Here is a 27,065-nt window from a genome sequence, read left to right as displayed (position 1 = left end):
AATGCGGTAAGAAACCAAAAACAAACCCAAAAAACCCAAACCTAGATTTGATATATGCTTGCCTTGCATTTATAATGTAAACTTAAATGTACTAATATCCTTCTAAAGCAAGGTGGGTTTTTTCCTCCGCTAAGGAAGATTAAACGGTCTCTTTAAAGTTGTGTAACTGAATTTTAAGTGGATAAAGCTAAGTACATGACTCTGAAATCTTAGCTTTATTTTCCTCTCTTAACAATGTTCTGGTTTTGCCTTTGGATACTTCTCTTTGTAATACAGGGGGCACTCAATAACTTCAACATCATGTAAAGTTTCTGTAATATCAAGTTCTGTTTTTTTCTCTTGATGCTGTAGTCCCAGACAGCTACTGAGACATCATAGCAGTAAGAACAAACAAAACCCAAGAAAAACCAAACAGAAATACAGTCCCTGTTTCAAAGACCTTATTTCCTGAATACTAAAGGAAGGAAATACAAGAATGTGGTAAAGAAAAGGAGAATACGGTTTCTGTCCTTTTAGCAGGGCTGCATACTAATAGGTGCTTTCTGTGCCTCCACACACTTCGTGGCCTGGTGTTGATGAGAGCTCCTGCAACCTAGGACACAACAGACAGTTCAGACAAGCTGTGCTACCCACTCTGCACGCTTACTCATTATGCAGCTTACTCTCCGCAGCATTCCTTAGTAGAAAGGCATTTCCAGCTGCTGGAAAGCTGACAATAGTCATCTTGGATAAAAATGCAACCTGTGCATTTCTGCAGCTTTCATGATGGGGAAGCTGGGAGGGGCACTACTGATCAGGTAACACAGGGCAGCTTCAGCCTGTGAGCAACCATCTGGTCCACATTAAGGTAGCCTTACGCTTCATCAGGAGCCTCTCAGGACTCTTGGACTTGTAATTGTTGCTAATAGACAACAAAAAATACCCTTTATCTTTGCTGAATAGGGTTTAGAACAGCCAGAAATATGAAACATTAAGGAAAAAATACAAATCCTAATTTTAATCTCCTTTTGTCATTCTTTTGATACAGGTGTGGAGACTGACTGGCTATAATTTAATTCATTCATTTAAAAATGAACACGCTAAGCAATCCATCTTCAGAAATATTGGTGCTGGTGTCACCCAGATTGAAACTGTGCAAGGCAACCGTATCTTCTCCTGTGGAGCAGATGGCACGCTGAAAATGAGGGTTCTTCCCAATGCTTTCAATGTACCTTCAGGCATTTTTAACATTCTGTAGCGTTATGTGAGCTAATCCTGGTTTTATATAATGTCCCTTTAAGTAGCTAAAGATCATAGTGATATGCACTGTAGAAAGGAAACAGAATGCTTCCTTTCAAAGCAGTAACTGCAGCATTAAGTACTACAGGTAAAAAGATTGAAAAAGAGACAGACTTTTACAACAGGTGTATTTTGAGTATGCCCATAAGGATCACTGAGATGGAAATGCATGTACTGTATTGTAAAAGCAAAGAATTAAACTCAGTACAGTCAGTCATAGGTGGGGTTATTGCTCAGTAACCCACAAGCTGCATTTAGTAAGTGTATTGTAAAGATTCTGACATTCGTCAGTCACTTAAAAAGCACTGTGGCTCTACAAGTCAGTAAGCATTTCTGATGTGATTTTTATTCCTGTTTTTCCCACTAATTCAAGCATGTGAACAACTTCTTATTGTAAAATAGTTTAGTTTTAATTAAGGATACTCAGTGTATTTGAAGGTGTAATGGATGCAAATGCCATGGAATATGTGCAATCGAGAACGTATTGGGACATGTATCATTTTATGCTGAGAATTTTTTCCCAGTTAGTATTAATACACAGTTTACACTGTAACTTGCACATCAACACATTTTTAAATGCGATGTTTTTTAATTTGCACACTATTTTCCTTTCTTTCTGACAGCTATGTTTTCTATTGGACACCTGCCTTTACTTTAGGAATGTATGGTAAGCACTAAATGTTTGTAGTGAAGACATCCATTATTCTAGTCAGCTTTAAGTTTTGAAATTCACTTGTCCAGAAAATACTTCATTAAATGAAGCTGTTAAGAGAATACCAATGGAACATATAATGCCACATTTCAGATGAATGTCAGGCTTTATGTGGCCAGCTAGTAACTAGTGGATAAATCTGGTAATTCAATTATTACCACAGTATATTGTATAAACTATGCAGAGTTCGATATTGTTTGCTTGTAATATAACTAGCTACTGTCGTCAGATGTATTTTTCTGTTGTAAACAAAAAACATGTTCTTAAGAGACGGGAACAGATATCTGCATATTTAAATGTTAACAAACTGTCTTATTCCTCCAATGAAAATGTTGATGTCTGTGCTGTATTGTAAAAAATACTAGAATTAAAAGCACCTTTCTCCAAAGGTGATTTTAAATTGCAGGCTGTGAAGTATGGGAAGTATGAAAAGAAAGAAGAGTAAATGCCATTGTTTAGTTTTCCCTTTGTAAGTTAAATAAATTACTTTTATTTCATGGAACAGTCCATTCCAGAACTCTTCCTTATATTTATACAGATTTAACTAAACCTCCAGTGTACTGACTGGATACTGCCTGAGCCAGCTCTTTAACTTGACCTCAGACTGTACTGAGATAAAAAGGATTAACTGTTTACATTTTATTTTCAGCTGTCCTAGAAAAGCATAAGGTTAACAGAATTTAGTTCTTCATCTCCAACAAAGGCAGCTGCAAGAAACACAGCCTGGTTCTTTCACTGAGAAGAGGCAGAATTTTCTGGCCCTCCTCCAAGACATTGATCTGAGTGGTTCAACAACGACATTCAGAAATTTAACATGATTTAAGATAGGCACATTATCTAGAAACTGTCACATCTGGCTTGAACAGTACTTGCCCAAGTATATTGCCAAGTTGGGTTTTTTGTAGCCAAAAAGTCTACTTTATTAGTACCATAATTCATTTTTTTTTTTCAAAACAACAACTCCCCCCCCCCCGCCCCCCCAAAAAAAAATCCATTAAAAAACCAACTGAAAGTCAAAAGCCCATATACGCAAAACCATAGCTCTGGACTGAAGTTTTGTGCTCTTTATAGGTATAGATAGAACTCTTGGTATATAAGTTTTGATGTATATACTAGTTCAAAGTACTAATTATGATTTTTGTTTCCCTCTGCATCTCTCTCCTCACCACGCACAGCCTGAATACTAGCCTTAGTGAAACCAGCAAATACGCTGAGAAGAGAGGTTACAGCCCAGGCCCAATCACCCCTGTATTGCCCACTGAAGCTCAGCTGCAGCAGAGGTATTTTTCCAGCCCATTTGCTAGACAAGGTTGTGCAGGCACAGATGTTCCCAAGTTCATTAATCCCATTGATGGTGCCTGGATGTCATATAGGTATTAAACCCTGAACTGCACTGAGCTGTTGGAAGTGACACTTTGCTTCTAAATATTTGGATGAGCTCCATGAACTTTACCAATATACGCAGAAAGCTTAGAAATTCAGGTAGTGGTTTTCTGAGAGTGTGATTTTGAATACAGATACATAAAGCAACAGTAGGAATTTATGCTTCCATGTTAAATTTAGGAATCTGAAATACCACAACAAAATGTAAGTCAAAAAGTTCCTATTATTTCTCACCTCTAGCTCTCAAATTTGAATGTGAGTGGGCAATCTCTGAATTAAGATTAACAACAAATTAAGTCAGTAAGCACCATGATGAATATGTGCATTCCCATTCCAGATATTTTTTCTAAAAATAGCAGCAAAAAATACCCTTCATTTTATTATTTCATTTGTATGGATGAATATGGGGAAAATTTTTTTTTTTAGAAATGTACCTTCCTATAATTAAGTACAGTGTATAAATTATAGTGGTATAGTTTACATGGCAATAAGGGACAAAGAAGAGCCTGCAGCAACACGAGCAACTCAAATGCTGTTAAAAAGGGAATTTTAATCATAAATTTTACATTGCTTCAATTTTATACCTCATTACTTTTCTTCCCATGCTCCATTTACTAAACACAATTTCATGTATATTCAATATTTAATAATGCCATTATTCCCATTTTCCTTGTACTTGGGCTGGGTTTTGCTTTTCATTATGTAACAGTTCACTGGACTTGTCCAATTTGAAGCTTCCTGCTTTTTTCCTGTTTAAACAGCTATTTCCATCCCTGTTATTTTTAACAGCTCTGTATGTTTGTCCAAAAAATGCTCACAGAGAATCAGTGGAAAGTATTAAGTGAAAATTACAAAGGTATTTGTACACAAAAGTTCGGTATTTAGCCATTTATACTAGACCATAATCACTGACTAGAAAATGATGGCAGATAAGATGATTGCAACAGAAAGTTATAAATAGTCTCTGCTGAGCACATGACCATGGAATAATCAATGTATATTAGATGTAATCATCGGCTGAATAACAGGGGAAAAACAAAAGCAAGTCTGTGCTGTGTGCCAGGTGCAATATTGAACAGCTATTCTTTTAAAAAGACGAGAACGGCCTATATGACTGCAGTGTGTTTACACAAAGACACCTGATCTCCCTTTTATGCACACTCACAAACCACCATCAGTGAACAGAAAGTTATACCAAGAGACCCCCACGTGTACATCATATAGCTTTAAAATACCTCTTTAGTCAAACATGGCTCCCATACGTGATACTTAAAAAGATATTCATCAGCCAAAGTATACAGGGTATACCATTAAGCTCCCATTCTCCCATGTATACAAATTCTTATCTCTTAGACTGTATGAAAGCATAGCAAGAACAGACTGTGAAGACCGTAACTCAAACCTCGCATCAATCTGCTTCTCTTTCAATAAATCAAAAGCAAAACTTACTGTTGTATCCTTAGTATCAGTAACATACATAATGCCACATGCTATGAATGCATTACCAGCCTTGGACTTAGGATATGTAGTATTGATATGTCGAATGACTGAGAACGTCTCTTCATCAATATGTGCTACTATTATATTTTCATCAGTGCTTGAGGCATATATAATCCAAAGACCCTTCTCATCCACTGCTACGTTGAAATACGTCTTCGAGTTAGAAAAGAGGTAGTTACGACCGTGATATAAAGCATTTTCAATTAGCAGTGTGCCCAACGATGCTTTATCAAGCCCAAGTCTGAAATGAGATAAAGCAAGTATTCAGTATGTTGTCTTAAGAATTTGTTTTTACACACACTGGTTGGTTGAATCAATTCACAATGCATCATTACTGATAGGAGCATTGTTGAAAATACTTGAATTCAAGGACCATTCTGATGTCTTTTAAGATGAAGTACTGCACTCAAAGCACCTTCCAAAACACTAGGAGAAAATTCCAAAGTAATAACCAATCTAAAAGACGCACAAGAGCATGAACTCACTTTGGTAGGTTTCACTTTATTTAGTCTATAAGCTTTATTATCACTGGGATGAAAGAAGCAACTAAAAGGAATGGGTATGAAAAAGAATTAGATACCAGATGAAGGCCCAAACTTGTGAAGTGAAATCTGTACTGAAGTTTGCTTTCTACTAGGTGGGAACCAAAGGCAGAAAATGTGATTGACCAAACCAGCATGAATTCTGGGCAGATTCACCTAGTCTTAGAGTTCCTCGTTTGACAATAGTTCAGATAATGCAGTGATTCACTCAAGTAAGCATCAAAGGAATAAAAATTCTACTTTTGCAGAGCCAAAATTCTGACCTCATGCCAGCCTCCAACAGGACAGCCTGAATGTCTCATCTCTGATGTAGAAAATTGTTTTTATTCCTTGAAATTCCTTAATAGGATGATAATCTGAGGACAGCAGCACTTAACAGCTAAATTGAGTTCCTCTACTAGTTTAAGAGGGTAATCAGCTACTATCAAGACACATTTGCAGTTAGCATTTAATCACTGAATAACACAGTGCTTTAAAGGATAAAGCATACTCTCTCTGCCTTTGCTAAAGTAATGCCTTCTGCAGTGAAGTGCATTTCATCATCTGACTTCTAACTAACTGTATAGCCCCATTCCTCAAATAGAGGAAAAACACTACTCAATATAGGAACCTGCTGCAGTTACAAAAGTTTTCTGAAAAGACAGGCTCAATGACAGGAACATTTCAGATCCAGAAACTTAGAGTAGAAGAAAAAAATAGCAGAAGGATAATTTTTCTGTGGAGGCTGCAGCGATAGCATATACTGAAAAAAGTCCTAAGAAACATCAAGAATGACTAACTAGATGATTCCCCTCAGCTTTTGTAAAATTCATGTCTACAGCAACTCTGTATTCCAGCAGCATGTATGTGCGATAAAAAAAGGCTTCAAGGCTGAAGAAGATTTAAGAGAAATATGCGTGTCAACCCAGTTAGTTGTTTCATGTTTGTAAATAACCTCATTCAAGGGCAAGGACTAGAGGACAGCCCTTAGCAGAAATAATCACATAGAAATGCAGATTTTCTTCAGGGTTTTTTTCTATTAAAAAGCCAGCAAGCTAAAAAAAAATCTCAAGATTCATTGGAAATGTGCAATATCTACACCACAGAACACCCTTTTTCCTCTTTTTTATGTGAAAATCCTGAAGAAAGCAGAAAAGTGAGGTTTCATTCCTGAGGTTCTCTTCCACTCTCCTAGTTAAGAATCAAGGACAGTCTAACCTAGAACTTCAAATGGTTCAGAAATTCCTTAATCTTCTGGCACCTTGAGGTAAGTGACAAGACATAGTGTAATATTTTCATCAACTGCTGGAAACTCAGGCTACAAACTCTTCTCTGATCACTAAGATGAACGAAGTCAACAAAAAATAACAGAGATGGGAAAGCACGTTATGAAACAAAGGAAGAAAGACTGACGCAATCATAACGTCAGGGATCTGACCATCATGAGAAAACCTGCCAAAGGTCAGACAAACCTAGTTCTACCAGCTTTTAAATATGACTGGAAAGTCCTTTTCAGTATTTTTTTCAACATTTGCAAAATGAACCAACAAGGTCCTCACCTATTCTTTCTATTACATCAATACATAAACTCCCAGAAGCTTTCCTGCAGCCCAAAATCGAGGACTTCAGTCACAGACTTCATAGTGCCTCATCCTATCTGTGCTGAAGGTAAATAATCAGAGTGAATAACTGAACAGAAAGGCCATCTCCCAGCAACTTCTTAGAGAGGTTTTGAAATTCCACAAATAGCTTGTGTTCATCTCTGCGTGAAGGCATTTCCCAATTAACGGTACCCATGCAAAAGTGAGGAACTTCTGTCCTATCACTGTGTATTGCTTAGACAGATATTGTCTTTGACAAATGTATAAACAAAAAGCCCTAAGGATATTGAAAGGAGGCTGCCAAAAAGTGGGCTTGTCTTTGGCAGAATAAATATTACAGAATCCAAGCAGCTTGCTCACATTCCTTGGCATCCAAATAAATATAGAAAGGCAGCATTCACACCTGCTTGGGAATAGACATCAAAGTATAGTAATGTTCTTGGCTCAAACATCAGAGTCATGCAAGAGAAATTGAAAGCATATGCAATCTTTCCCTTGCCCTTGGACTGTCTGTCTTTGGCTCTTCGCACAAGAAGAGGTTTTGGGTTTGATTTGTATTGTCTGTCTCTGCCCTCAGTAGAAACTCACATAGAGATGCAATTCCCAGTTCCAATTCAGGGAGATGCATTAGGAGAGTTGTAGGAACTTCTTATTACAAGGAAATCAAACAGCAGAGCCACTCCTCCACAGTTGGAATGTGCAGTTCACCAGGTCGCCATGTCCTCAGCTGGTGCCTTAGTGCATTCCTCTGCACTAGCACCATTAACTCAACTCCTACCAGCCAAGAACAGCGCTATCTGAGAGCAAAGCATGTGCATCCATCCAGCAAGCAGCTCTGGAAAGCCAAGTTCCACAAATGGGCTATAATCATATAATCACTCATCTGTGTCCCCCAAACTGCAGCTGAACCAGCTCTTACTCTGATGCAGGTAGGTGGACAGCTTATTTTTTTAAATCAATTGCTTTTTTCTGACCCCCAAATTCCTTAGTCTGTTCAGATTTCTTTCTTGCAATTATGAACACAGCAAAGAATCCAAGTGCAAGAATACTCACAGCAATGTGACATACAGCAGAAACCTGTTGGACCCCAGGACAGACAAAAGAAAAATCTGTTGTCACCTCTGCACATGGCATCTTGTTAATCTGGAGGCCCAGTTGTCCTGTCCTGTAGTAACTACTCAAGGTAACCACTCAGAGACAGAGCTGAACAACACTTAAAGAACTGACTGTCACAGCAGAGTAATGGACCTGGACTACCCTCCCAGTTCCTCTCCTCCCACAGCCACACACACAGATGGAAGGCCAGTGGCCCACATTCTCGTTATAGATGGGAAAGAATTAGTTGTTCTGTTCTGAAAAGAATTTGGAACCATTCCTCCATTCTTCCTATTCTAGATAGGACCAAAGAGAAACATGAAATGGCACAAGGAATGCAATCTGCTTTTCTGAGGTTCATCTTTGCCACACTTAACCCATTGCTCCTCCTTCCACAACATCACTTGTCTTAAGCCCACTATGTTTGACTTACTTCAGAATGACATTGGTTCCTCCCTTCTGATAGTACAGGTGATTGTTTTGTACTGCATGACCACATCCGTAAAAGAATCCTGTGATGTTAATGATCCTGTAGCTGTCATTCAGCAAGGCATTGGAATTCTCATACTCTTTTATAGAATTTCCTGAACGAAGGGGAAAACATGGAAAAAAAAGGACTATCATAGAATTCAATCTCTTCTGAAAGTAAATCTCAATCAAAAATCTGACAGACAACAACTGTATTCGTGTTTTCAATAGTGATTCAACTTGATGGAACATAAGATAATCCAGAGATGAACACACACACAAAAAAATCATCTATAGAGGTGTTCAAGGGCCTGCTTCCCACTGACCTGATTGGCCCTAATTCTGAACACAGTTGGTAAATACACAGAAAATATTTCCTTTTTCCACTTAGGTCCTAGAAATTTTCCTGCACTAAATGTCGTTCATGCAGCATCTGATTCATTTTCATGGCTAGGTAAATGAAAAGGCGGAACTCCTAGCTACAATTTAGGGAAGTAAAGCCATAGGAAACTGTTGAAAGAAAAGCATAAAAAGGCATAAACAACAGGCATTTAAACTTGAATTGGTTAAAGAAACTAAAATCCTCAACTATTTTCAAAATCTGATGTTGACTCTGAAAATGTCTAAAGATACTACAAATGTCTAACCATATGTATAGTCAAATATTATACAGGTAATGTGGAAAATACTCTGAAGAAGATGTGGGTGAAGAGCCCATCATACTTGATTAGAAATATTAATTTAGGCTAAAGGAATTAAGCAAGCAATATTAGTATAGCAACTTATTTTTGATCGGTGACTGCTACTAATGTACCTGAAAAATGCATGGTAAGCCAAATCCTTTCATCGCTTATATTTGCAGGTTCCCGCATCCAAGTTCCAAATGTTTGCTGTACACTAACAAAGTGAACAGGACTTCCCACAGATGTTATGACACATTCTAGTAGAGAAAAAGCACATGTCCATTATCTGTGACATTAAAACAGTAAGTAGCAGTTAGTCATGCTCTGTAGAGGGTTACCAGCTTTTTGTGAAGGACCAGGAGTTCTGTCTTCAGCTTTTCCAGCCAGGGTATCATCATTTGGTACAGCACACGTCTCACCTAGAGTTGAGAGAGAAAGAGTAAAACATGACATTTTTCTATATTTGATGTGACAGATGTGCATATCAGTGACTCCACTAAAATAAAGGAATGACAACTGAGAAAAAAGCTGAGGTTGGCCTGGTCAAAAAATGACATTAAAAAAAGACTTGCTCTCTTGCTCTCACTTCTGCCAAGGAAATGAAGTGTTCGGGGCTGGTTTGTTTCCTTAAAGTTGTCAGGTATACAGTCAACTTTGAGGAGTGGCTGACTTCACTCAACAGATTTAATTCCTTAGCTGTGAATTTCTGATTAGCTGCTTAGAAAGACTGAGTTGCCCCTTTCCTTAGATAACTTTAGATAACCAAGATAGCTGACAGCTGGCTGATTTAGCAGTTAATACCAAAAATGCTTTCTTGGGAATGAGTGATGGCTAAACTCAAAAGCTTCATGCCCAAATCTACATACTCTATCAGAGGGGTTGTATTCTGTAAGCAACACTGGAAGTTTTGCTCGTGCTACTAGTGCCTGAGACAGTAATAAAGTACTAACACATACACTGAGCACATAATGCATAAGAATGCAGATCAGTCATCCATGCCATTAAAGAAGCAATGTGAAAGACTAAGGGAAATTACACACTATATTCCTTACACACATAGAAATGGTTCACGTTAGAAAGAAACACCTGGAAACATTTTCCCCATCCCTCAACAATTTAAAGAGTAGCTTAGTCGGGTTTTCTCTTAGCATTTACTGTTAAAACAATGCCAAAATGAATTGTTTATGGACCTTTTTCTATAAGCCCAGATACCTCTTCTGCCTTTAAAACAATGCAACACATTTCAGTTTGCTTAGACTGAATAACCAGATAACAGTTCTCAGCTCTTTGCTGAAGATACCCTGATTTCATTACAGCCTTGTTTTCTAATTCCATTCTTAACTTTCATCTCTTTACACATTTCATGCTGCCTGACATGCAGGCTAAAAATTCTTGTGGAAATGCATTTTCATTGTTGCCTTCCAATATATTTCTGGGATTTACAGGGCTGTGATGGAAGTTTAAATGAGAAAGATAGTAAAAATATGAAATAACTATAAAGTAATGCTGAAAGGGTAGCATGACATTCAGGAAAGAAAGGACAGATTATACTGCATTGTTGTTTTCTCCTTTAGGTTACATCCTCTCTTTGTTCATGCAGAAGGAAACTATTCCAAGACAGAGCAAGAACAACACATACTTCTCCCATTCATTTATCTAGGACATTTGGTGATATGACATTGAAAGTTTGTAAGTGATCACAGTGTATCTCCAAAGTAAGGCACAAACAGTCAATCCAACCATGGAAAGATGAATGCCTATAGCTAGAATCACCCAATCCCTCTAGATCCCTTTCCAGCCTCTGATCTTAAAATATTGTCAAAATATCCCAAAAAATGAACCCACTCAGCGGAAATTATAAGTTCCAATGCACAAGTTCATTTTCCTAGGCTGAGTCTAATAGACAGTTAACCAAACAAGCAGTTCCCTAACACAGTAGTTTACCGAAGACTATAGAATAGTCAAGGACCAGGTCAGTGTTTGTAATGAAGCTGAGCGCATTATTTGCATTTGAGAACATTTGCAATCTTCTGAGGACTCAGCTGCATGAAACAGAAAGCAACTAAGATTAAAAAGACAGTTTTCAATCAGAGACGCTTATGTGAAATTTTCACTTCTTTCTTTCCATCAAGAGAGATAAATATCCTACTGATTCCTATAATAAAATATTCTCACTGAGAGTTAATGGAGTTTAAAAGACACTAAAACTACTGATTTGGTCTGTCTAGGGAGGGTGGGAAGGATGGAGCAAGGGAGCGTGGAGCAGGGATGTTTCGTTTCTTTCAGAATTAGCTAACGGTACCATTGAGAACAAATATATCTGACCTTCCAACTAATTATTCTCTTCTCTTAAAGAAATAAAGATTTACCTGATTCGAAATTCAAACAAACTATTCTTGTATTCTTATGTAATAAGTTAATTACAATTGTAAATCAGCATGTGTATTCTCTTTTTCTTCAAAGGGACACGAATATTTAATTACAAAAAGCTGTTTTATTCTTTGAATTTTGGTAATAAGATCTCACAGCCTGCTGACTCATAAAATATAAGTGCTCATTGAGGAAGATCTCATCTTTGCAGAGTTATTTGAGTATAACTCCCATTTACACACTGGGATTTAAAATCCATCAGAAATCCATCAGCTTATCCTCCAAAGCACTTCAGTCTGTTTCAACACTTGAGAAGAGGCTACCTGAGTAAATGGTCCAATTATATCTTGTACAACAGTTCATGCATTTCTGAATTTCAAATAGGATGAGATTTCTGCTCCAGCTATCTACTTTCCATTGTAAGAAGGCTCTTTGGGCTCCATTCTGATAATTCAAAACCCACAGTCTCCTGACTGAGGTTCTTATATGCTACTACAGTTACAATTACATGCTATATTAAAAATAAGAGGCAGAAATAATTGATATATGTTCCACCCAATATTAAATATTCTCTGGTTAATAGCATTTATAATAATAATGAAAAAAGATTTTTCATCTCAGCAAACTGTGGAGAATGGTGGTGACATAAAAGCATAGCAAAGCACCCTGTTAATGGTGACACATGCAAATTGCTCTGCTTGTTTCACACTTAATAGCTGCACAAAGTTCTTGTGCTATTCCCTTTCGGTATGCCTATCAAGAAATTACATTCCCAATTACAAAAGAAACCCTACTTTACCAAACACTATCACAGATAACTCTCTTTTCCAGCAATGGGAAAGATTAGTAACCGAGACATCTTTTGCTATTCTTTTATAGGATCACTCTTAACCTCCCTGAAAACAGGCATCTCAGCTGGGAGGAAAATTCATCCCAGAACTGTAGGGTTAGCAACAGTCACTGAAAACTACAACCAGCTCGAATGCAATACCATCCAGGGTAAAAGACAAGGACAGCCAGATCCAGAACAGCATGTAGATCCAAAACCAAAAGTTTGCTTCCATTCTCAGGCCGGAGTAAGGTAGAAATACAATGCTGTTGTTGCACCAGCTTCTCTTTGCTCTCCATAATCAGCTAATTGCTTGAACCAAAATTTTCCAGTTACCACAATACCATAGTGTTTGTAGAACCCATGTTCCTGAGCATCCAAATTGCAAGCTCCTCTCATCTTCTACTGCTAATTCTGCACTGGCAAGGAAAAAAAAAAAAAAAAACCAAACAAAAAAAGGCTCTCCTCTTCCAGGCTCTCTCCTTTCAAATCATTCATCCAGAAACAATTTGAAATGCAAATCTCTAAACCAGATTTTTTGAGAGAGAGAGTTTTCAGGAATGTATGATAACGTTTTTGGCCAAAACTTTCAGATGTCCAGCAACTTCAGACATCCATCTTGAAATACCTCTAAAACATGGCTGCTGGTTTTCACAACAAAATGAGTAAAGAATGTCCTTGAGTTCCAAGCACCAGGCTTCCCAACTGCACCCACTCCCTCCACGAGCCTGAACTGGCACTGAAAAGCATTAGAAAAATCAAACCCTCATTTAATACTTCTAATTCAAAACAGAATTGTTTAGAACATTAAAGAGGTCAAAGATCACAGAAATTACATTTTCTTTTCAATGTTGTTGAAAACAAGCTGATTACAAAAGTTGCAAATACCTTCACAGAGAGTCTCAATGTCCCTGTTAATCTCTTAGAAACTATTCCCACTCAAACATGCAAAAAAAAATTCAAGCCTATCTGAAAAATCCAGTTTAAAACGGAATTTTTCTATGATAAATATAAATATCTGTAAAACTATAGTGAGAAATGTCTTTATTATAGGTTTTTAGAATATTTATTAATATAGTCTTTGGTATGACTTTGACATTAACACTTTCTTCCACAAAGTATTTAGCTATTATTAGTATGTTTAAATCCATATAAACTTCAGGCATGGGAAAATATGCTCAGTACACTATATCTGTCAATGTATTTACACAATACACCATTTCAGACAGCGGAGTACTTCCAATCAGCCAGCTGCTGGAGGAGGAGACATTTGCCAACTAGCTTTCTCCATGTGTGCTCCACACAGCAGAGGCAGCGCTTTACTAATTAAAACACACACATAGGCACGTGCACACACACACACAGATTTTATGAAAGACACAACTTTAACCTATTTGAGAAAAAGATCTTCTAAAACATGAATAGAAGTTTTGACATGAAATACTGACATAATTTTTCAACAAGCCACAATATCAAGTTCAGTCCATAAGGATTTACTGGTATCCAGCACACTTGAAAATCACACCAGAGATATCTCATGGCAAACTCTTAATTATGTCAGCACCCTAATCGGTGACCTAAACAAAAAAAGCATAGCAGCTGCTACACTTCAGCAAACAGTCTATAACCTGGTAGTCTGGATAATGTTAGAACCAAAAGATAAGTATCTGCTGTGCAATTTGCGGCCACACTTTGAAGGGAATCTACTGCCTTTAATTTGTCCTTTCTCAGTATTAGAGTTGGCCATATATCTCACCAACACAGCTACAGTAAAGGAAATAAAAGGGACTCGTGATCCACCTGTCATTTGGGATACAATAATGATAAATAGCAACAATAGAAAAGAACTCATCACCGTGCTCCAAAACTTACATATTACAGTGGACGCAAAGTCTCAGAGAATCCTTTTATGTTCCTCCAGCTTTTAAAAGTTTTGCCAATGACTAGGCAATTTCATTTTGTAGGACAGTGAAATGTAGCCTAGTTAACAGGTGTTATATTTACACATAAAATTAAAATTCGGCATTTAAAAGCTAAAAATTTCAACTGCTTTTCTCTTACTTTCTAAACATATCCATTTAACAGAAAACACCATGTGGAAATACTTTGCCTGAGCATTAGCATAGCACGATTAATAATAACAGTGACAGCTTGCTGCCTTATCCAAATTATATGTCAGCAAAACACCTAAGCCCATGCTCAGCATTAGGTTTGCGCAGTTTTACTGATTAAACACATGCTTACTCTTTTGTGAGAGTCAGAGCAATGGGTTAAATCTTGAACCTGTTTATAACACTAAAAAGAACACTGGAAAGAACTAACCTGTGCATTTGCTGCTGTATATGTTCTCCTGCAGCTGTGCTTTACCTTTATCTTTACGTTTTCCTGGAGGCCCTGGGGGTCCCGGTGGTCCAGGGGGCCCTGGTGGTCCACGTTCACCTTTTGCGCCTATGTACAAAACAGAGTACAATTGCAGGCCCTGTAAGCAACAGGCAACCTGCAGAGAACTGTAAATGTCCACACAATGGACTCAGAGATCTCTAAAACAGCCTCTCTTCTTAAGAGGTTTCTGTGTACAGAAATATGGTGCAATAGACTCACTGGGATGCCGTTTGTTAGGTGAGCCATACGGAACTTCACAAATTGTAGGATATCAATGCAATATATCTATCTGGATTACAGGCACATTAGCCAGTTAGAAAGCACTGTTGCCCTTCACTTACTGTATTCTAAGGCCTCAATTTCAGAGGCTACAGTGCTATAATTTTACACAGCTTATATTTGTGGCTGCTTCGTGTATTCCTGAGTGGAAATCTGCCCCTCTTTTTCTAATAGAAAAATAAAACTACACTGCAAGAAAGAGTACGAGATCAACCAACTGTCTGGAAGTGAAGTGGAAAGGGTGGAATTCACATACCCCTCAACCCAAAGTCCAAGCAGGCAAGTTTTTGTGAAAATTTGCACTAAAAGAGAACATAATCTCCTGGGCAGACCAATACTCCAACTTCACTATGGATAATGTGGTTATGCTGGTTGGTCCTACTCTTGCTGATCACATTCATGCTTCAGAAGCAGAGTATGTCTTTTTCACGTCGAGTACACTAGTGCAAGAGAGCTCCTAAGAGCACTTCTTCCTACCTTCTAATACCACATCATTGTTTGCATCCCCCTTTTCACCCTTTGCTCCTCTTGCACCTTTTCCTCCTGGCATACCATCCTTGCCAGGTAAACCCATTTCTCCAGGTTCTCCTTTCTGTCCTTGATCACCTTTTGGTCCTGGCACACCTAGAAATAAAAAAGCATTTCAGTATCAAGAACACTGTTCTGGCACTAAACATTAATCAATCCTTTTTTTTTTTTTTTTTTTTAAACACAAACCATATTCACTCTAGTTGTGTTTTTCACCTGCATTTAAACTGGGTAGCTGTAATTTGTTCTGATTTCAAAAAACATTGTAACCTAATATGAAGGGAAATGGCATATAATCCATTTGGTGCAAATAATACATTCTTTACCTAGTGATCTCTGAGCTTTGAACATGAAATATACAGACCTGGGCCTTGTTACCACTGGATGGAGAATTTCTGGGTAAGTAGAATACTAAGGAAAGATGTGAAGTAATATATTTCTTTCACATTGGTAAGGTATTAAAGAAGGGCATTTTCATGGTTCCTCTAGACTTCTTCTTAAAGTAATTATGCACTAACATTACAACACATATTGTACTTAAAACATTTGCCACTGTCCCAACAGAGCACAGATACAGCTGTCTAGCAACATTTTCACTTGGCTGCTATAACCCTCCCTCTTCACGTGTTAAAAGCATGATCAGTCCACATACTTTTTGTGCTTGATTGTGTAGTAATGTAGCATATTTAACACGATCTTCCTTTGCCCTGTGTGATTTAGTTTCACAATAAGGAAAAGAATGGTGTGTTTGTACAACTGACACATCAAAACCTTGCACCCTCTACTTTTGTGGCGCTTAGTATTTTCTTGCTTTAGGAGAGAAGTTGTACAGTTGTACAAATAAAAATGTCAGTACTCCTACAGGCATAAGTTTCAAATAAGTTACATTTGTTAGTACTTGAGAAGAAAATGCTTGGTTTCTACTTACAGTTTTACTATTTAAATTGATTTTGTGAAATCAGAAATAGAATTACAGTTTTGGGGTGAATCCAAAATGTGTCTTTGGCACAACTACCACCTGACTTTCTGAAGACCTGTTCTCACTTTAATTTCCAATTTTAAAAATCCATTGAGGATACTAAAGTGACAGACCAGTTAGCACCTCAAGATACAGCAGACAATTGTTCCACTTGTACCTGCCAGCAAGCCCAAATGGATAGGTGCACAAACCAGAATAACAGATGGGCCACTATAAATACCACCCTGCTAACATCAGCCTGTCTACTCATCCACATACCCTTCCTCTTCTCTACCCCTTATTCTACCACTCTGTTGCCCTTTTGCCTCCTTACCCTCCTACCACGCACATCCTGCTGCTTTCTCACTCTGCCTTGAAGGCACCAATTATCCATCAGTGCTTGCACATAGCTGTTGTGCATCAACTAGACATCAGTGGATAAACCAATTACTGCTTTACAACTTCACAGTGGTTTACAGGCTCGGAGCACAGCAACTGCCTACCTGCCATTGCAGCTACTGCGCAGTGATCTGTCCTCTATAGCCAGCATTTGCCCTGTCCCATTTCCTTATGTGCTGATGAGCTGGGCACTAAGAGATAACAGCACTTCTGCTGCTGGTTCTCTCTTTTCTTAACAGAAACGTGTCATGGTGAAATCAGTAAGTTAGGCCAAATAATTTCCTTGACCAGCATGGAAAATTGCTTGTGGGCTACACACAGCCCATGGGCTATTTAGCAGAGCTGCTCTGTGCCAGCTGCATTAACATAGTACCTAGAGACACTACTGCATTACAAAATTTATCTGACACAAAAAAAAAAAAAGCAGCTGCGCCAAGAGTTTCCAGCCTAAATGGACAATATAGAAAAGAAGAAAAATATGGAAATATACTGCTCCTGCCATAGTTGTTATTAATCTGGAACCAAAACTGTGGTAACATATTACAACTTTCACCCCCAAACTCTGGCTTTCTCTCCTCTCCCCCCCCCCCCAAGACATCTGAAGTCAAAGGGCCATTATATTGGCAGGCTGAGGGAATGGAAATATTCTTACAATAACAGTATTTACTAGCAAGTTCCGAATACTGAGATTCAATTAAATGCATTCAATAGCTTTAATTTGCAATATTCTACGGTGTATGTATACCATCTTCCTCACTGTGGAGCAAGTCTAAAGTAATCTACCAAAGCTTAATGTAAGACAACGAACGCTACAGTATTCTGTAACATGCAACTTCTTTGTAAACATTGAAACCCTTCTCCCTGTACAAAGGTCTAAAAGTAACTATATCTGAATATAACAGGAAGAAAGGACTTATTTTTTAAACAATCACCAAAAAAAACCAATACCTATTTTCCCTCTTTTTCCATTTATTCCTGGTTCTCCCTTTTGTCCTGGTATACCTGGGACTCCATCTGATCCATTGTAGCCAGGCAGTCCGTCAAGTCCAGGAGGCCCTGAGCAAACCAAACAGCATAAATGAATTTTCACTGTTAATTCCTTAGACATACAAAATCCACTAATTGGCCATTATGTTTTCCATGCCAATAGAGAAACCTCCTAAAAAAAAAAGCCACCAAAAAAGCCACACACAACAACCAAAAAAAAAAATCCACTATGAAACCAAACCTAAAGGTAAGGTGCTTGTTTGCCCCAGCCTTAGCATAAGAAAACTGACTGAAATGCATACTGCACACATTTTGCATTACAGCCAGCACAAATCGGCCTTTTGGATTCCACCTCCAGGACAAACACAGTGGAACCCATCCTATTTCTGAATTTGACAGCAACTGTAACATCTTCCACAAGCCACATGAGCTTTGATGTTGCTTATGATATTGACTGGACTAACCTAACACAAGAAAAGCATTTACCTACCTGTCCTTAATACTGCAGTGCCAAACCATGACTGGTTGATACAGAAGACATCACTCCCTCTTCATCGCCATTTGAACCCCCACAAACAAAAAGTACCTCATACTTTTCTGATACAGAGAATTACTCTAAGTAGACCCATAGCTGAAGAACCACAGAAAGCAAGTAACCCTTCCTATAGCCTAGCAACCACATGAGTGAGAGGAGAAAGAGAGAATTAAATAAGAAAGGAAGAAAAGTTATGGGGGAGGTGGGAGGGTAGAATCAGTAACCAATATTTTTTAAAGAGATGTTTTTAATGTTAAATTATAATATCAGTTAACTCGGGTTTTTTTATATATATACATTCATGTCTTCAGCTAAATGCTACTTAAACACTCTTAATTCCATCTGGTTTTGATCAAGTACGTTTTGGGAAATGTGAAACTGTTCTATTCCCTCCACTAGAAAGGCATAACGTCTAAAACCTTCCTCCTCTCAAAAGGGGCAAGAGTTGACCCAAATACAAAAATTATAAAGGCAGGCAGTCATTTAACACTCACTCATTCTAATTAGCAGAGGAAGACTATGCTATAAAAGGTACATTTCTACATTTCAACATTTTGTACCAGCAACTGTTTCAGTTACCGAAAAATGTTACTGCAATTGTTCGAGCATCTTACCTGGGGGACCTGGGGGGCCTACAACAAGAACAAGCAAAAGAACACAAAAAAGAAGAAATAGTGAGTTTAACCTAGCAAGAAAACAAAAAGCAATTCCAAATTGAATTAACATTAGATCAGAACAGTCAAAGGGAATGAAAGCCCCTCAAACGTCAAAATGAACACCTATGGATTTAACAGCTTTGTATTATAGATAACTATTTGAGCATTAGCAGAAACTCAGACTGCAAAGATACTGAAAGAATATCTTTAAAGCAATTACATACCCACATAAATTTTTCTTTTTGCAAATTTCCATTGATAAAGGTTTAACAAACAACCACCTCTACAAAGTAATCTCACTGTCAGGGGCTTCGGTGCCTTTACAAGGCCATGGATGCAAGGCATCTAACAATCATTACATTTCCTTTACATAAGTGTTCTCCAAGATCTTGTTATAGTACAAGATGAATAGCTTTACAATACTGATTGTCACAATTAAAACACCTGTTTAATATATACATTAAAAATACATGCTACGCTTCTCTGTTTCAGGGAAATTTCACTGCAGTTCAAGATTCAGACTATTTAAATAGGAAAAAGAAAATGAAAAGTCTTGCCATTCCTATTAACCATGCCTAAATCACAATCAGGATTTTCACATTCAGTTGTTCTCTAGACTGGACCAAGCTCCCCACAGAACCTGGTTGGGGTATTAGCAATTGGACTTGCTTCAGTTATTCAGCAACATGCAATACAATAAAAATCTGTCTCTCTCTCTTAGTTCAAGTATAGGGCCTTAATGAGAAGAAAACATAGCAGGCAAGAGTAAAGCAAGAGTAAACCAGAAAATGTTTCTATTAAAAGATTTCTTATGTGATCCCCAATACACATTAAAAAAAAAAAAAAAGCAGGTTAGGATAATACAAAGAAAGGTGGTAGTTGCAATCAAAGAACCAAATTAGTTCTATGAACATTTTTATCCAGCCAACAAAGCACCATCTTGTTTCAACAAAACTCTCTACAACAGAAAATAACAGTAATTACTAGATTTCCCTAAAGATGACAATTTTCAGCATTAATTAGAAACCATTATGAGTAAAGTGAAAACCATTTTATAATACCATTACAGCAATTATCCCTTTTAATCAGTACAGGCAGTAACATCAGTTAACATCTTTCTGCCAATTTTCCAGTAAATGATCATTTTTTCCATGCTACGATGTTATGTCCATTAGTGCATTCACCTTCTTTCATTCTACTTCCTCACCTCAAAAACTGAGGATCTTTATTATCCCTGTATAATAACCATAAGATAAATAAGAAACGTGCTTGAAAAGTAGCAACTGTCGCAGAGACCTATAACACAGAAAGCCAGTAATAGAGATAAAATTTAAGTGTCACGAGAGTAAAAAGGTGCAGAAGGCACCAAGTGGCATGAATTCTGAAGTCTGAAGCCCAAACAAACAAACTTTTAGTTTGTCTGTGGTTCAGCTTCAGTTGCAGTCAGAACAGATCTACAACTTCAGTAGCAGCATTTCACATTTGTGTGCACTATGGCAATTCTCATTTATGTTGAAATCAGTTGAGCCAAATGGACCTCGTAGCCATCTGAAAATAGAAACCAGACAGCAAGTGAAGTGTTTTTTTAAACTCATAAAAGAGTGCCTTATTTCTAATCATCTCATCTCCAAAAAGAACAAATGACTCAGTCTGTAACAGACTTCAAAGCTGGACCATAACCCTTAAATTGGCTACTACCTGACATTCTCTTCACCACATCACATAGAAATTTCTCATGTCTTCTCTTGTCCCAGCCATCAGCTGTTCCAACTCCTCACTGGTAACATGTGAAACTCAACATCCTGTTATCATGGGCCAAGGCAGAGGAGACAAACACACTGCTCATTCAAGTCCCACTACTCCACAGCTGTTACAACAATGGAAGCAAGCTCCTACACCCTTAATGTTCACCCCATGTTAGCCCTGAAGTGTGGGGACATACACAAAAATACCAAGACTAAACCTCTACTAGTATTTTAAACATTCAAATCCATAAGATTTGCTTATGAAAATTACATGGGAAAGAAATAGCTCCAAGTAACATCAACTGAGTATTCATAGTAAGAAGATATAGATAAGTACCAAAGTAACACCTATTATCTTTTGAAATTAATAACCCAATTGATATGTGAAATTCTGATAGAGTAAATAGCATAGATCTTTGACACAGTCATTGACCTCAAGTTCTTTGAAAACACTGTAATTCTGTATTCCTAACATAGGTAAAATTCTTAAGGCAATAAACATACCTGTTAAGCATATCCCTTTTGTGCTGTTACATAAATCCACCATCACTCGAACCTAATATTGCAAAGAAAGTAAAGTTGAAAACAATGCATATCATAAAAGTATGCAGTTTACTTTGCCCACAGAAATAATTCCAAAAACAAAGATACAACTGTCCACTCTATGCTTGTAAGAATAAACTACATAGAACTACCTTAACATTGTGACACCATTCAACTCTTCGGGCACTGATTGTCTCATAGGAATCAGTTCAATATACTCATTTTATACCTTACTGAAAATACGAAAAAAATATTGGGCAGACAACTCCATACATCATCTAGGCATTAAAGTTCACACATTACTGTAAAACATGTGTGGTTGTCTATGCGTTCATTTTATTAGTGGAAGGTATTAAAAGCCAACAAAAATTACATTCAATTTTATTTTATAGTCATATCAAATGATGGATACTGTTCAACATTACATATCCAGTGAGAAAGATGACCTATGTTCCAAGTAAGCGATTTCTTATCTTAGAATAACCAAGATCTGCAAATTTGGAATGGACCCTCATCCATTCAAAATACTTCATCCTAACAATGACAGACTTTATAAAAACCAGGCTGAGACAGACATTCATACAGATGCTTTTAATCTACAGTAGACTAAACTTTATCAATTAAAAACTCATCTTTACAAAACACATGGGTTTTGGCTAGGCAAACATTCATTTTACACATCCTCCATGCTGAGAGTTACCACTCTAAAATGTTTTGCAACTCACCCAGCAGAAATGAGAATATTATGACCATGAGCACTGGAAGTGCTTCAACTCTTTATGGGAAAGTCTGATGTTTACAGTTAGAAAAAGATTATTGTTTCAGGGCTGTGCAATATATGATAATTTACGAATATATTTACCCAGAGTTGCACACGTATTCATCTTTGTACAGTTATCTATTTGCAAATAACAGAATGCACTAGTCACAAAAGACAGAAGAAACAAGTGCAAGTCAATCTGAAAGGCAGACTGATGTTTAATCCTAGCAAGGTTGTTTGAAGCTGTCAATCTTTATTTTTAAAATTAAAGTATCATTAGCTTCAAGTGACAAATCTAACAGACACAGATAGAGGACAATTATTTTGATGGCAAGTATTTTTTTGCTGCAAAACCAAACTACATTTGACTATGTATTTCAATTCTGTCAGACACATACTGAGAATTTACTGGATTCCAGACTGTACTGGAACAGTTCTTATATTTAGAAATTTTAGACTCAATCTAAATTAGCTGAGAAGAGCAAACTGGTTTTGAATATCAGAATTTGTTTGTTCTCTTTCCCCTCACACCCCTCAAAAACACTTGGCTTCTACCCTGTAATTTGTGAAACTCACATTGCCCATGTGTGCTCTAATTCAAACTGCATTTTAATCTAAATGGTTTTGTTGAGGTTGCTGAAGTGATTACAACTTGCTTTGGTGCCCTCCAATTATCTTAGTAGCAATTATCAATCAATGCAATTCAGGTGACAATTAAAAGACATGGCACTCAAGAAGTGTGTTATAGCAAATAGCCTACAACAGAACCTCCAGCTTAACTATGGAAGATGAGTACACCAGTCATCCAATCAGCCAGCATCACCTTTGCCATAAAGAAAAGCTACAGATAACAGTATTTTATTTAAATGCTAAAAGCTTAGTTTTCTCATGAAGAAAGGGTGAAAAAAAGGAAAAAAAAAAAGACAACCTAAACTATGAAGCAACTACTCAGATAATTAGATATCCATAAGCCACTACTTGCACTGTTTTAAATCTCTTTCAAACTTACTGCTCACAAACTTATTGCACTATCTCATCAGCCTTTCTACAGCAGCAGATTTGCCTATTTTTATTCTCTTACAAAATAAATATATTTACAAATCCATAAATAAATATACAAAAAGCACAAAACCAAAAATATATTATTAAAGTATGACTTTTGATGCCTACAGTTATTTCAGAGATTCTTGAACCACATTTCAAAGAGCGTTGGCCACAAGAGATCTCCCCCAACCGGCAGCTGGGTAGAGCAGGAGGATATTGACACCTGTAGTGCCAACCTGCAGAAACATGTGCCTTCACTTCAAGAGAGATCCTTCTTAGGCAAATTGCCATTCAGAGCCCACATTGAACAGAGGCTGGAACATCTCATCTCATCTGGGATCATCTCACCAACTGTAAGCTTTGTCACATGCTACAGAAGTATTCAGGTCTTCATATTACAGCAGTGAGAATTAGATACAAAATACAGAAATGCAGGAGTGGAAGGGGGGTGCTTGAAAATTATTCTAAGGACTTTTTTCCCCTTGAGCAAGTGGGTCTGCACACAGTTACACACTCTTCTGAGCAGCAGCCAGAATGAAAAATATTTGATGGAAATTTTGTAAGAACAAACCCACACAAACTACCCCAAGCAACTCCCTGCAGGATACATACATTTAAACGAAGCACATCACACATAGCAGTGATCACAGCAGCGACTTAAATGGAGGAGCTGCACAAGTGAACAGTCTCTCCACATGCTGTTAAAATATTCACCGTGCCACCGATCCAATAAAAAATGTTGCTACTTTGGTAAGTGAATTAGAAACTAGAATCGAATATCCAATATCTTTCCATTTTGCCTCTCAATAAAAAAAAGACATTCTTTGAATTGCAGAAGTCTTGTACTGCAAATTCTAAATTCAAAGCACACGACTTAAAATGTCCTTAGCTAATAAGTAAACAAATAAATAAATAAATTATTCTAAACTCCCAAACTACTGCATTATCAAAACTCTATGCTATGAACACCTACGCTCTACAATCTCATTAGGTCTAATATTAATGGAGGCATTATCAGTGTAAAATCATTGTTGCAACAGCTTATTAATGAAAATGCCAGCAGAACATTACTGAAAGTGTGTTTTCTGCAAGTAATTTTTTGAACCAGTAATATTAGTTACATCAGTAAGAGCCTGAGTTACACTTTTTTATGGGCCTAGGCCTGCAATCCTTACTGGGACAGAATTTCCACTCAGGTTCCCTCAATATTAATATTTTTCTTGAATTTCTTCTCAGAACTTAAAAGCTTTTCAATCTATTCAAAATTTTTCAACTATATGACCCAGTTCTTATTGAACAAGGATAATCGTTACACTGAAGTGCAAAAATCTATGCAGTTTTGTCAGAGAAAGCACATATAGCTCTCCTCTTCTGACCCATCAAATACTACCTCAAATTTAAAGCTTACTGAAAGGACACAATGAATTTCAAAGCAATGCGATGGCAAAGCAATGTCCAGTACCTCATGTTGAGATGCTGAACAGCAGAAAACACATGGGGGGGGGGGGGGGGTGTGTGTGTGTGTGTGTGTGTGTGTGTTTCTGTTAGTGGTGCAGAGATTTAAAAATCTGAAACCTTAGCAGCCAGAAGGCTGACTTTTTATTGCAACTAAATTTTTGAAGTTTCATTAAATCCATGCTACTTAAAAACATCTTCATTCTATTAGTCTATATGACTATCATTTTAAAAGTTCAATCATAACCTGTAATCCATATAGCCCATCAACTCAAAGACCTCAGCATTTACAGATGACAGTGGGCAGCTACAGTTTCTTAGGTACCATACTACTCAAAGCATCACGTTAGTATTTTTGCACAATATAAACTCTGCAGCAGCAACAGCTGGCCAGACCTCACCGCGCAAATTCAAACGTCAGCATCGCACGGCTAGGGGACTCATCAGGCCGAAGGTGGGACAAGCCTTAGCCCGACTATCCCCGAGACCTCCAGCCCCCGGAACTCGGCTCTGCGCCGGTCCCAGCAGGAACCTTTCGCGGGCAGGGCCCCGCGGAAGGCAGCCGCACGGGGTGCCCGCCTCCCAGCCCCGCCGGGACAGGCGCCTCCGCCCTACCGGCACCATGGAGTAGGTCATCATCATGAGCATCTCGTCGTTCTCGGCGCGCACGTGTCCGCGGGCGCGCTCCCCGCGCCCGCTCCGCTTGCTGCGGGCAGCCGCGGGGGGCACCGGGCCGGGGCCGGCGGCGCCCAACAGGTCCCGCAAGGAGCCGTTGGCCGCGGCGGGCCGCACCGCCTCCAGCTCCCGCAGCGCCGCGCCCAGCTCCCGCCACTGCGCCAGGAGGAAGAGCGTCCCGGCGGCGCTGAGCGCCGAGAGCAGCCCCACGGCGGCCAGCAGCCACCGCAGCGCCCGGCCGCCCGCCGCCTCCATCACCGCGGGCTGGCTGGGGACGGATGAACAGCCGTCGGCGGGGAGGGATTTATGCTCCTCGGCGCCGTGGGACGCTGGCTGGGCGGAGGGGAGTGGCGGCGGGACGGGGTGCGGAGCGGAGGGACAAGGTGCGGGGCGGAGGAGAGACGGCGCCGGGGCTGGGGACGAGCGGAGGGAGCGCCGCCGAGCACAGGGACCGCGGCCGCCCCGCTCCCACACCTGGACCTGGCACTTCGGGGCACGTCGCACCCTCCCAGCAAAGCCGGGCAGGACGGGGAAGCCGCTGTTAGTCATTTCCAGAGGGGAATGCCAGGGACAGCCTTCAGCTGCCTCTGCCTGTAGTCACGGCATACTTTTAAAGGACTCAAATTGCACATGACTTTTCCAAGTATCGATTTCATTAACTTCATTCCCCAAAGCTGTGATGCAAGCAGTAAATGATACTGCATAGTAAAAATCCCTCCTTTATACACATACTGTCATTCTGCATACAGGCACTTTGCTGTTTTAAGAACATCATATGTCATTCACTAATAACACTTCACCTGTCACCTTAGATGTTCCAGCATAGACTTTTCCAAAATTGTTCCTGCTAACCCTTCTGTGACATGGGATATAACAAAATGCTCCCAATTAATTCCTAGTAAAGATAAGAAAATGAATTATCCAGAATTTCACTGTTGTAAAGAACAGCAGGATTTGACTGAATATGAAGACTTCATTAATGTAAAAGTTAAACTGAGACCATTTTTTAGAAAAGTTATTTTAAAAGCTGACATGTTAAAGACAAAGCAGTTGTGTTTTCTTACATTGTTACTACTTCAAAGTGATCTCAAGAAATTCACAGCTTTTAATTACCAAGTTTCCTACAAGACAGGGTTCTTGATGCTAACTTTGTCAAAGTGACAGTTCTCTGCAGGTCTCTGCAGCTGATCAGGTACAACATTTTGTCTCCATTCTAACTATGCCATTGACCTGCAATTCACACTAATCCCATAGTGCACTGAAGGTTGAACTCTTAGGTCAAATCAAATCTGAATTTAATATATGAGGTTCTGCTGCAGTTGGTTAAACACAGTAGAGAAGCCAAGACAGGAAAACAACTCCATCATATGACAGTTTTCATCTTTCTGAAATAAAAAAAAAATACTGCTAAAACCATTGGTGTCCTCAGGCATCACATTGGAGACTCCCTTTCAAACTGTCATGATACATTTAGGTAGAGCAGGGTGAAAGTAGAGGGGACAAACATCATTTCATCTCATCCTGTAATGACAGACAAGACAGAAGAAAGTTATCATACATCCAAAGGTATAAGGCTCACCAGCATAGAATCATAGAATGGTTTGGGTTTGAAAGGACCTTTAAAGGTCATCTAGTCCAACCCCGCTGCGATCTTCAACTAGATCAGGTTGCTCAGAGAC

General features: G+C 38.5%; 2 protein-coding genes across 4 annotated transcripts in view; one reads left to right on the top strand and one right to left on the bottom strand.

The window, feature by feature from the left end:
- Positions 1 to 1,383, top strand: part of DMXL2 (Dmx like 2) — a 53,349-nt gene extending 51,966 nt beyond the window's left edge. The window contains 1 exon segment of the mRNA XM_075764674.1: positions 1,028 to 1,383. Coding sequence (XP_075620789.1) covers positions 1,028 to 1,237 — 210 coding nt within the window. The 3' untranslated portion in view covers positions 1,238 to 1,383.
- Positions 1,384 to 3,903: 2,520 nt separating this feature from the next.
- On the bottom strand, positions 3,904 to 25,949 carry GLDN (gliomedin). 3 transcript variants are annotated; one of them, XM_075764681.1, is made up of 10 exons: positions 25,861 to 25,949; positions 21,414 to 21,465; positions 19,123 to 19,140; positions 17,935 to 18,042; positions 15,579 to 15,725; positions 14,763 to 14,888; positions 9,580 to 9,660; positions 9,373 to 9,498; positions 8,524 to 8,674; positions 3,904 to 5,114 (listed from the first exon to the last, which is right to left on the bottom strand). In XM_075764681.1, exons 1-10 carry the CDS (start codon positions 25,933 to 25,935, stop codon positions 4,658 to 4,660), a joined length of 1,341 nt encoding a protein of 446 aa, XP_075620796.1. In that variant the 5' UTR covers positions 25,936 to 25,949; the 3' UTR covers positions 3,904 to 4,657. The 3 variants fall into 3 exon arrangements, with proteins under 3 accessions (XP_075620796.1, XP_075620797.1, XP_075620795.1); XM_075764682.1 differs by lacking the exon at positions 25,861 to 25,949 and adding an exon at positions 25,327 to 25,699; XM_075764680.1 differs by lacking the exons at positions 19,123 to 19,140; positions 25,861 to 25,949 and adding an exon at positions 25,327 to 25,699.
- Between the last annotated feature and the right edge of the window lie 1,116 nt (positions 25,950 to 27,065).

This window comes from Balearica regulorum, chromosome 12 (genome assembly GCF_011004875.1).
Source record: "Balearica regulorum gibbericeps isolate bBalReg1 chromosome 12, bBalReg1.pri, whole genome shotgun sequence".
Classification (NCBI taxonomy): domain Eukaryota; kingdom Metazoa; phylum Chordata; class Aves; order Gruiformes; family Gruidae; genus Balearica; species Balearica regulorum.
This window is presented reverse-complemented; position numbering and strand designations above follow the sequence as displayed.